We start from the raw sequence: 12,448 nt of genomic DNA on the forward strand, positions 1-12,448 counted from the left end.
ATAAAGACTTTGCTCCAGAAAGTTGTTAAATTTTGGTTTAATGCATATTGCACATTTTCAGTTAGCATAATAAACCTCACTTCAATCCTGAAATATTACTGTGTCCATCAGTTATTAGATTTATCCAACTGAAATGGCTGTTGCAAACGCCAAAATATTTAGAACTAAAAATTAAGATTAATAGGGGTGCCCAAACTTTTTCATAGGACTGTATCTGTGTGTATATGTAGTGGGAGAATAGGCTCAGTGGTAGCAGCAGCAGACCCAGGCAGTCAGACTCAAAAATTTGGGTTACAACAGGGTTTTACTCTGTATGTATGTTATGAAAAAACCGGCAGAAAATAAATAAGCCTTAACCTCAGGCAAAACAGTATCAAAAACTCATGCACATCTGAGCTACTAACTGAATAGATATATCCTAACTGTACGTGTGGATTGCTTCAGCCACATGGTCAAGATACAGGGTAAAACACAGTGGCAGCAGTTCACGCAGGAGTCTCACCAGTCTTCACAAGTTTTGGACAGAACTCAGCTCCTCCTCTTTCTCCAGGAACTGGTCAAGACAGAGGTCTTGACAACCCATGGCAAAAATTATGGAATCACCAGTCCTTGAGGATGTTCCTTGAGTTGTTTAAGCTTGTAGAGAAAAAAAAAACAGACCACAGCCATGGAAAAAAAAACTAAAGGCATTTCATATGGCAACTTTCTGGCTTTAAGAAACACTAAAAGAAATCATGAAAAATAATTGTGGTAGCCAGTAGCAGTTAGATTTTTAGAACAAGCACAGGGCATAAATTATGGAATCACTCAATTCTGAGGAAAAAAATTATAGAATCATGAAAAACAAGTAAACAAAATAACACTCCAACACATCACTAGTACTTTGTTGCACCACCTCTGGCTTTTATAACTGCAGTCTCTGAGGCATTGACTTCATGAGTGATAAACAGGACTCTTCATCAATCTGGCTCCAGCCTTCTCTCATTGCTGTTGCCAGATCAGCTTTACAGGTTGGAGCCTTGTCATGGACCATTTTCTTTAACTTCCACTACAGATTTTCCATTGCATTGAGATCCGGACTGTTTGCAGGCCATGACATTGACCTTATGTGTCTTTCTTCAAGGAATGTTTTCACAGTTTTTGCTCTATGGCAAGGTGCTTTATCATTTAGAAAAAATATTTCATCATCCCCAAACATCCTTTTGATAGATGGGATGAGAAAAGTGTCCAAAATTTCAATGTAAACCTATGCATTTATTGAAGATTGAATGACAGCCATCTCCCCAGTGCTTTTACCTGACATGCATCCCCATATCATCAATGACTATGTAAATTTGCATGTTTTCTTCAGACAGTCGTCTGCATAAATCTCATTGGACGGCACCAAACAAAAGTTCCAGCATCATCACCTTGCGCAATGTAGATTCGAGATTCATTACTGAATATGACTTTCATCCACAGTCCACGATTTCATAGCCCATTGTAACCTTTTTTTTTCTGTTTAGGTATTAGTGATGGTTTTCTTTTAGCTTTTCTGTATGTAAATCTCATCTTTGAAGAGTCCTGTTTAGCACTCATTAAGTCAATGCTTCAGAGACTGCAAGCAGTTATAAAAGCCAAAGGTGGTGCAACAAAGTCCTAGTGATGTGTTTTGTTTTTTCATGATTCCATCATTTATTCCTCAGAATTGAGTGATGCCATAATTTATCCCCTGTGCTTGTTCTAAAAATCTAACTGTTACTGGCTACCACAAATATTTTTCTTGATTTCTTTTTCATAAAGCCAGAAAGTTGCCATATGAAATACCTTTAGTTTTTTTCCATGGCTGTTATTTTTTTTTTTTTCTACAAGCTTAAACAACTCAAGGAACATCCTCAAGGACTGGTGATTCCATAATTTTTGCCAGGGGTTGAAGGCCTTTAATGAGGCCAAGCTCCCACTTGTGTTTGAAGATTCCTCCCTAGTAGGACAAGAAGTGGTCCTACAGCTGAGGTTTTGTTAGACGTCTGTGTTGTAACCTCACTTACCATGCATAAATGAGGAATCTGGGGGAGATAGAGTGACCCTCCAGAACTTTACCTGTCACGTTCTCACAATATATATACACTATTAGGGCTTTGTGATTATCATCCAAATAAGAATAACAATTAATTGAATATTTTACCTCAATGCATTTTCCCCTTCGGATGTACTTCTTTTTTTTTTTTTTTTTTTTACAAGTCACACCTTGCCACAGAATTTTGGTTTTGGTTATTCACATATCTGCAACCCTGCAATGGCAGTATAAGACAGGATGGCATGGATGCAAAAATAATTGAAATAATCAATATGAGCAAGTTCATATTGATTGATCGGATTTAAATGTAGATTATTTTTTTCAATTAATTGCCCATACCTAAAATAGAGATTTTTTCTTCCCCCAGAAAGGATATAGTTGGGGCACAGTGTATGGTGGACAGCTTGTTCTCAGCTGAATCAGATTTGGAAGATGATAATGAACTAGACCAAGCTGTGACCCAGATAAGCATGGACTTAGTAGATGACTATCCAGCTGCTGACCCTAGATGGGCTGAATCTGTACCAGATGGTAAGAAAAACAGTATATTCACGATCAATAATCTTCTCAGCAATTGATATTAAAGGATTACCACACTCAAACATATGCTTTGCAAAATTATAAACTTTGCAGTTATTTTGTAAAAGGGAACCTGTCAGGTGAATTTGAGAAACTAAAGCTCACACGGGTCCATTATAGATGTGGGCTTTAGTGTCACAAATCTCTCTATTTTTAAAACCATCTGTGCTCGCAATTACAAAATATGAACCTTTATACTTCCCTAGAGATGAGTCAAATTGGTCTCATCTGCCATTTCTAGTGCTCAGTTCTTTACCGGCTTCTCTGCACAAGTGCTGGATGTATGGGGCATGCTTACTGAGGCTGAAGTGTACTCCTTTGACTTCAATGCATCGGTGTAAGGAGTACAGCAGCATGGTGACTATAAAGCGCTTTTATTTTCCTTGTGGGCATGGAAGGCTTTATTACACGGCCTGCCCTGACAGATTACTTTTAATAACCTCTTGTATGTGTCCCAGGAGACTGATCATCTTGAGCACCCTTCAAAAACTGCTAATTCTAGGAGCAGCTTTCCTGCTGGTTAAATAGGATATCACAAGGAAGGAAAATTAAGCATTAGTATTTTACAGCATCACAGCTTTGCTTTGGTGGATGCAATGGTCCTTGGACTATTTAGAAAGAATGGACCCAACACACTAGAATTCACCGCTCATTCCACACAATAGGTGTAGTTGGTTACACTTAATAAATACATTGCATTGAAAAATGGTAGGGGTGGGTTTTCCAAAGAACTGAAAGTCTGTACCAGAGAATGTGGCCTGGGAAGAAGGTAGTCATTCTTCTGGAGTGGTACATGCATTTTTTGTGTTCATACAAAGAACTATACATACAAGAATGGTTAACTTCATTTTTCCAGCCACAATAATGTTTAATTGGAAATAAGGAGCTTTATTTGTGGAACAAATGGCACAAGTGTTTCAGGTTTATAACCTACCCCTCATTCTGATACACCTCCAGTCTGTTTCCATGAATACACATAGAAGAAGCTCTAGAAAGTAAAGAAAGGAATGGATTGGAGATTTTCAATTAAACAGCTTACATTAGCTCACACTGTGAAGTCCCAAAGTGCTTTGTCCATGGGTTTCCAAGATGGAGGCAGCTACCTCCTCTACTGTACCTGCATGAAAAGTACAATACAGGAAACCGCTAGGAGCATTTATGGACATCCTGGTAAACACATCTACAAATTATTGTGATGTAGGTTTTAACAAAGTTACTGCAAAACCTGGCAAAGCGGCTTTAGTTTTCATTTTAGATGCGTGAGTTTTGAAGTATAGCTCTGCTGTTAGTAGTAAAATGAATACTATGTGTTCCAGAACAGTCTAGTGGTGTTTATAATCTCTTTGTAATATCTAAAATAATATCTTTTTATTAATTTGTGTGGTAAACGGGTGAGGATTCACTCATGGGGTAGAAGCTCCATTTTATTATAATGTGTATCTAAAGCTTTATTTATTTTCTACAGAAGCAGCTGGCTTAAGTAATACTTCCCTCATTCTTTTGCATCAGCTGGAAGATAAAATGAAAGCACACTCATTTTTCTTGGATTTTCTTCATCAGGTTTGTGTCTTTCCATGACCATTTGAGTACAATCTACCCGAAAAAGAAAATGACTACTGAGGGTAGGGCTTCTTTATTGAACCCCCATAAAGAGAGGAAACAACCCTAAAGCCCTTTTCATCTAATTTGCATAAGAACAAAACACTGATTTTTATGAAGAGAAGCAGTAATGCAGAATAAGACAGACATACGGTATTTGGAAAGAGTAGAAGCCGCCCTACAAGGCAATGTCATTCCTTTAAACAGCGCAGAATACCTTCACACCAAACAGTTTTTGTTATTTTTTGTCATGTACACTTGAACTGCTGTAAATTATCCATTGCAAATGTTCCCTGCGATCAGGCTGCAAAACCACCTCCCCTTCCATGTTGTGATTGTAAGACTGAGGCACTGGGTGGTTTAGTCAGTGTTCTTCTAGGGGCTTTAAGCATTTAGGGGCTTTAGGAGTTTAGGCTCAGTCACAGTTCGCAACGTATTTGCCAGTCAAAACCTCTAAAGTCAAGCCAGCCAAAGTCCTCTCACCCATATAATGTCTACTAAAGTGTTCCCCGTCATAATAGCCAAAGTTTATTCCTTTAACAATACAGGTCAAATTTGTCAAATTTAGTAGCACCCCACACAGACTGGTGAGCTAGTTGTGCCCAAATGAAAAGCCGCCAAGTGCTTTTAATACTGGAACCTAATTTTACTTTGCTTATTGCTGATAAACAACATCCATAAGAAATGCACACGTAAAAGCTCTCCATAGCCAGTTAGTTCAGTACCCTGGGAACTACCCTCACAAGTTGGTAGACATTACTCCTCTTGCACAGGGTCACACCAAAGAATGTGCCATATAACCCTTTCCATGGTGCAAGAACAAGCCACAAATAAAGTTCATCCTGCACATGTTGCACCAGCAAATGAAAACCACAATATACACACACTTTTTCAATGGTCATATGGCGTACAAAATGCAACTACCAGAAATATAATATAATGATCAAAATTACAGAGAAGATAAATATCAACAACCTATGTTACAGAGAGATTTCCAACCTGTCTTGGGTGGGGACACCATCAGTGTCTACCTACTGTGTAAACCACTTAAAGGATTTGGCCAGTTTTTGACCAATATTGACAAACAAATGTACAATAAAAGATATACAATTGTCCAATAAACTTTCTGTATCAATTCCTCCCAGTTTTCTAGATCTCTGCTTGTTGTCATTCATTCTGTTACTTCTAGAGGATAAAACTCTGACCATGGTCATGTGATTTACGGTCCATGGTCATGTGATGAGCACACAGGTGCCGCTCTTTACAGTCACAGCACAATATGCAGACAGCTGTGCACCTGTGTGCTCATCACATGACCATGGACCGTAAATCACATGACCATGGTCAGCCTTTTATCCATTAGAAGTAACAGAATGAATGACAGCAAGCCGAAATCTAGAAAACCGTGAGGAATTGATACAGAAAGTATATTGGAAAATTGTATATCTTTTTATTGTACATTTAATTGTCAATATTGGTTTGAAAGTGGCCAACCCCTTTAACATTACCAAATTAAGACTCCGTTCACATGTTTTATTACATCCATTTAGCATATCTGTTCAGTGAATGAAAAAATAAGAACTCAAAAACGTACTACACACTGATCTCTAAACGGCTACAGTAAACTGATGTGAATAGGCCATAAGGGTAACTTTCACCTCTTTACACCCCTCCCATAACAGATTGAGAAGGCAAAAGATTATGTTGGTTGAGTTGGTGTCGATAAAGGTTTGTGGTTAGAGACTATTTACTTTTGAATCATTTGTGTTTTTTCCAACTTTTCTTCTCATGACTCTAATCCGTCTGCCTCAAAACAATGAAACCAGTTACTGTTTTCCAACTTAAAAAATGCTGCTGTATTTTTTTATTTTTTTTTAGGTTGGACTATTTGAACGTTTAAGCACTTGTCAAGTAAGAGGATCCACTATGGCAACTCGGCTTTTGCTTTGTGAGCATGCAGAGAAATTATCTGCTGCAATAGTTCTAAAGAACCATCACACTAAGCTTCCAGCACTGGTTAACTCTGCTATACAGCTGGCACTGAACAAGAGGATGTGCCTCGTCCCCCACAATCTTACTGCTGCTGACGTGTACTTTAGAGAGGTATGCTTAACAACGGTCCACATATCATTAACCAGATTTAATATTCAGACACAATTTGATCGACTATACCTTTTAAAAGTGTAATTTTTGTAAGACTTTAGTAAGACTAATTTTCTTGATTTCAAATAGTATAACAATCCAGAAAATACAGCTGTCACTGAACATGGTGCCAATCTGAAAAATAATCTATGTATTTGTTAGTGAAAAGTGTTGGTTTTCTGTGTACTACACTGTCAATGGACATCTTGTGAAATGAACTCAAACGAATTGTGTACTGGAGAGATGAGGAGTATGTCTGGTTACTCATATTAGGGAGTAATAGTTGATTAAGGTTGAAAATAAAAATAAAAACTTTTCAACCTTTAATCCAGTGTTCATACAAAGAAAGGGAAAACCCAATAAGGCTTGATGCTAAATGTGCCATAAGAGCCAGTTCAGATGTTAGAAAATAAAGAGGAATTGAGGCAAACTTGAGTGCTTTCATTAAAGTTAAGGGGAGTGTCAACCATCATTAGTCCCGTCCAGTGCTGCAGTCAAGTTGAAAGTGGAGTGTGCAAACTGTGTCCGTTTACTTTGTGGGACAATGGAAGATTACAGAGGAGGAAACAACTGTTTTTAAAAAAGAATCCCTAAAAAGCAAGACTGGAATTTGTCAAGCCACAAAGCTTCTCTGAGAATCTCCTTTTCATAGATGAGACAAAACTGGAGTTTTTTGGAAAGTCTCACAAGCTCTATGTTCACAGATGCAAAAATGAAGCATACAAAGTAAAACAACATTGTACCTATTGTGAAACATGGAAGAAGCACAAGCCCCCTAAGTTAAGGGTACCATCATTTTTGTCCTGGCAGATTTCATTAGTTAGTTTTTTGGGGGGTTTTGTAACCGGACAGTAATAGGATCTGTCTAGAGTTTTGAAGCTTGGACTGATATATATATTTTTTTTATATTGTGTTTTGCAATAGATCTCATCTTCTGTCTTGCAAGTATTGTATTGCAATTCAAGTATGTCTTTTTCATCTTAGGTATCACAGATGGATGTTATTTTTGAATGCCTTGTCGACAGAGAGGAGACAGATTTACAATCTACAATGATGGATTCTGTTGAATGGGCTAACATAGTTGTTGAAGTGAACACAATATTGAAGGTAAGATTTTGAAGATGTAGTTTATGACCTTGTCTCTTCAAATGCTACCCGGCGAAGTATAGTAAGAGTAGACACGGAATCATAATCTGAAAGATATAGGGTTTTTTGTGTAGATGTTAAATGTATTTAAATATGTATTGTTAGGGCTCCTGAAACTCTTTTGAAGCTCTGTCTTTAGAATCAAAAGTAATTTTTACTGCATTTATACTTTCTAGGACATGTTGCATGCAGCATGTCAGTACAGGCAAAATAAAGCATCTCTCTATAAAAGTGAAAACTCAGAAAAAGAACCAGAATATATACCATGGACAGGTATGTAGACTCATTTACTATAGTTTTGTTTGTGCAAGAACAGCATGTTATTTTTTGGTCTTTCTAAGAATGTATTGATTTAACAGTGTAGTACTCCTTCTCATACTATATCTACAGCTTCTAGTGCTATCCGTGCAGTGATTATGCGGCAGCATAGCATAATTCAGAAGAAGGTCTACCCTCAAGCTGATTCAAGACTACGTAGTGAGCTGATTGAACAGTTGGTGGCGCTCTTAAATTATTTTCTTGATGATTACATCACTCAGTTAAAATCTGTAGATCGACCAACCGATCAAGAAAGATATAGCATTCTGGAAACTGAATATGCACAGAAACGATCCGAACTCTTGTCTCCATTGTGTAAGTAAATATTTATTAACCCCTTATTGACCAACCTGTTTTGGACCTTAAAGGGGCTCTATCACTGGGAAAAGTCATTTTTAACTAATCACATCCTTGCATAGCCTTTAGAAAGTCTATTCCACACCTACCTTTAGTATGTAGATTGTCTCAGTGGTTTCTAAGTAAGTTTGTTTTTATTCATATGCTAATGAGCTTCCAGCCAGCACAGGAAGTTCCCAGCAGCACTCATCTCTTCTATTATTTTCTATGTGTGTGCAAGCAGGAAGTCATCAGCAGCAGCCTGTGAATAGGAAACCATAGCAAAGAGGGTGCACGATGCATCGTGCACCAGTTTAATTAGCATATGAGTAAAAACAGATTTATTCAGAAACCACTGAGGCAATTTACGTACAAAAGGTAGGTGTGGAATAGACTTTCTAAAGCCGATGCAAAGATGTGATTAGTTAAAAATGACTTTTCCCAATGATAGAGCCCCTTTAACCGGTTAAGGACCAGGCCCAAAAGTATGTTAAAGACCAGGCCTTTTTTTTCAAAACTGACATGTGTCACTTTAAATGGCAATAACTTTGAGACGGTTTAACTTACACAAATGATTTTGAGATTGTTTTTTTCGTAACACATTATACTTCATGTTAGTGGTAAATATTAATCAATATTTTTGTATTTATTTATAAAAAAACTAGGAAATTTGATGGAAATTTTGAAAAAATTGCAATTTTCAAAATGTGAAATTCTCTGCTTTTCAGGCAGATAGTCATACCACCCAAATACATGAATAAATATTATCTCCCATATCTCTGCTTTATATCGGCATCATCTTTTGATTGTCTTTTAATTTATTTTGGACGTTACAAGGCTTACAAGTGTAACAGCGATTTTCTAGATTTGCAAGAAAATTCTCCAAACCAATTTTTTAGGGACCGCTTCAGTTCTGTAAGGAATTATAAAGGCCTATATAATAGAAACCCCCATAAATCACCCCATTTTCAAAACTACACCCCTCAAATTATTCAAAACAGCATTTGGGATGTTTGTTAACCCTTTAAGTTTTTCATAAGAATAAACATAATATGGAAGTGAAATTTAGACATTTCATTTTTTTTCATTAATACATTCATTTAGACCTAAAATTAACACATTCACAAAGGGTTAAAGGAGAAAATGCATCTCACATTTTGTTATGCAATTTCTCCCGTACACAGAAATACCCCACATGTGGGCATAAACTGATTTTTGGGTACACAGCAGTGCATGGAAGGGAAGGAGCGACACTGGGTGTGTGAACAGCAGATTTTGCTGGAATAATTTTCAGGCACCATGCCTCATTTGCAGAGACCCTAGAGTACCAAAACAATGGAAACCCTCCAAAAGTGACCCCATTTTAGAATCTACACCCCTCACAGAATTCATCAAGGGGTATAGTCAGCATTTTGACCCTACAGTTATTCCACAGATTTTACTAACATTGGGATGTGTAAATGAAAAATTACTAAAATGTCACTTTATCCCCAAAGTTTTAATTTTCACAAGGGGATAAAGGAGTAAAAGCCCCCCACAGTTTGTTAAAAAATTTCTCCTGAACACGGCAATACCCCATGTGTGGCCATATTCTGCTGTATGGGTACATGGCGGGGCTCAGAATGGAAGGAGCGCTATTTGGCTTTTGGATGGCAGATTTTGCTGGAATAATTTTAGGTGCCATGTCGCATTAGCAGAGCCCCTAGAGAACCAATACAGTGGAAACCCCCTAAAAGTGACCCCATTTTGGAAACTACACCCCCCAAAGAACATATGAAAGGGTATAGTGAGCATTTTGACCCTACAGCTGTTTCACAGATTTTATTAACATTGGGGCATGAAAATGAAAAATTACTTTTTTTCCAATAAACTGTCAATTTAGCCCCAAATTTTTCATTTTCACAAGAGGATAAAGGGGAAAAAGCTCCATAAAGTTCGTTAAACAATTTCTCCTGAACACAGAAATGCCCCATATGTGGCCATAATCTGCTGTATGGGAACATGGTGGGGCTCAGAATGGAAAGAGGGCTATTTTAATTTTGAAGGACAGATTTTGCTGGAATATTTTTCAAGTCCCATGTCGCATTTGCAGAGCCCCTAAAGTATCAATACAGTGGAAACCCCCTATAAGTGACCCCATTTTGGAAACTACACCACTCATAGAATTTATCTAGGGGTAGAGTGAGCATTTTGGCCTCACAGCTGTTTCACAGATTTTATTAACATTGGGGCGTAAAAATGAAAAATTACTTTTTTTTCACAATGTATCGTCCATTTAGCGCCATATTTTTAATTTTGCAAGTAGTTAAAAAATTAAAAGCCCCCCACAGTTTGTTACAAAATTTCTCCTGAACACGGCAATACCCCATATGTGGCCATAATCTGCTGTATGGGTACATGGTGAGGCTCAGAATGGAAAGAGAGGTATTTGGATTTTGGAGGGCAGATGTGGCTGGAATAGTTTTGAGGTGCCATGTCACATTTGCTGAGCCCCTAAAGTACCAATACAATGGAAACCCCTCAAAAGTGACCCCATTTTATAAACTACACCTGTCATGGAATGAATCAAGGGGTATTATCATTTTGTGCCTAAAATGCTTCCAAAAAATGAATGTCCAAAATGAAAATTGAAATTTTGAAAGAAATATGCCATTTCGGTGCCCAATACGTTGCACCCACTTTGTGTTGTCAGAGACCTGCACTCCTAAAACTATTAAGGGGCCATCCCGAGGGGCAAAAATGATATATGTGGGTGTAAACTGCTGCTTGGGCACACAGCAGGGCTCAGAAGGGAAGGAGCACTGCGCTTTTTAGCTTTTGGGGTACAGATTTAGAGGGACTTTCTGGGGGCCATGTTCCTTTTGGAGAGACCTGGAGGTAACTGTAAACCCCATTTTGTAGGGGCAAGTTTAGGGTCTCTGCAAAAGTGTCATGGCATCCAAAAACCAAACCATCTGTGCTCCATAAACCCAATAACCCTTCTGTGTCCGTCTGTGCCCTAATATCAGTTTATACCCACATATGACATTACGTCCGTTATCCCGGGTACACCAGTGTCATACATGTGGCATAAACTGTAGTTTGGGCGCACAGCAGGGCGCAGAAGGGAAGGAGCGCTATTTTGGTTTCTGGAGCACAGTTTGGTTTTTGGACGTCACTTTTGCAAAGCCCCTGAATTGTCAATAAAGTGGAATCCGCAGACATGTCACCCTATTTTGGACACTAGCCCACTGATGGGATTTATCAAGTGGCGTAGCGAGAATTTTTAACCCTTGAGTGTTGCATTTATTTAGTTTCCAGAAATGAAATCGCAACTGATAATGAGAAGTTAAAAATGAAAAATTTCCAGAGATTCGCCATTTCAGTGCCCGATATGTTGTGCCCAACTTATGTCATCAGAGACACTCCAAAAACTGGTAAGCGGGTGGTATCCCGGGCACAACAGCTTTCAGAGCGTTCATCTCTGATACAAGTCAGGCACAATATATTACGCACAGAAATGATGTATTCCTGGAAAAATGGTCATTTTCACCTCTCACAATCAGCTTCGTATTCATTTATGGATAATAAGTTATAGCAAAACTTGGGGGCTAAAAATGCTCTCTGTACCCCTGGATAAATCCTTCAGGGGTGTAGTTTCCAAAATAGGGTCTCATATCAGGGGATTCCACTTTACTGGCGTTTCAGCTGTGCAAAAGTGTCATGGCATCCAAAAACCAAACCGTCTGCGCTCCAAAAACCCAATAACCCTTCTTCCCTTCTGTGTCTGGCTGTGCCCCAATATCAGTTTATACCCACATATGACATTACGTCCGTTATCCCGGGTACACCAGTGTCATACATATGTCATACATGTGGCATAAACTGCAGTTTGGGCGCACAGCAGGGCGCAGAAGGGAAGGAGCGCGATGAGGCTTTTGGAGTACAGATTCAGATGTTTGGTATCTGGACGCCATGTCATGTTTGTAGAGCCTGTAAGGTACCAGAAAAGTGGATTCCCCAAAGGAGTGACCCCATTTTGAAAACTGCACCCCTCAAAGAATTTATCAGGGGGTGTAGTGAGTATTAGTATCCGGACGTGACTGCACGGCGGATGGCGAAGAGGGAATATATAAGCGGTGCGGAGAACATTGCAGACACCAAATTCCCTACTATGTCCCAGTAGCTCCTATGATTGGGGGAGTCACTCTGGGGGTCACTTTGGGGGTCACTTCTGGTGTCTGTTCCCTCATAAGCTGTAAATCTGGGGTGTCCACTGATATTCGCTCACAC

General features: G+C 38.6%; 1 protein-coding gene and 1 long non-coding RNA gene across 2 annotated transcripts in view; one reads left to right on the forward strand and one right to left on the reverse strand.

Annotated features, from left to right (window-relative positions):
• The window catches only part of NUP133 (nucleoporin 133), a 96,126-nt gene that overhangs the window by 36,895 nt on the left and 46,783 nt on the right, over positions 1–12,448 (forward strand). The window contains exons 13-18 of the mRNA XM_075267767.1: positions 2,424–2,587; positions 4,101–4,195; positions 6,113–6,337; positions 7,361–7,483; positions 7,699–7,795; positions 7,913–8,155. Of these exons, the coding sequence (XP_075123868.1) occupies positions 2,424–2,587; positions 4,101–4,195; positions 6,113–6,337; positions 7,361–7,483; positions 7,699–7,795; positions 7,913–8,155 (947 nt within the window). The remainder of the gene's footprint in view (positions 1–2,423; positions 2,588–4,100; positions 4,196–6,112; positions 6,338–7,360; positions 7,484–7,698; positions 7,796–7,912; positions 8,156–12,448) is intronic.
• The window catches only part of LOC142197510 (uncharacterized), a 61,289-nt gene that overhangs the window by 1,407 nt on the left and 47,434 nt on the right, over positions 1–12,448 (reverse strand). The window contains exon 3 of the long non-coding RNA XR_012715320.1: positions 3,570–3,623. This is a non-coding gene — a long non-coding RNA (uncharacterized LOC142197510). The remainder of the gene's footprint in view (positions 1–3,569; positions 3,624–12,448) is intronic.

This window comes from Leptodactylus fuscus, chromosome 3 (genome assembly GCF_031893055.1).
Source record: "Leptodactylus fuscus isolate aLepFus1 chromosome 3, aLepFus1.hap2, whole genome shotgun sequence".
Taxonomy (NCBI): domain Eukaryota; kingdom Metazoa; phylum Chordata; class Amphibia; order Anura; family Leptodactylidae; genus Leptodactylus; species Leptodactylus fuscus.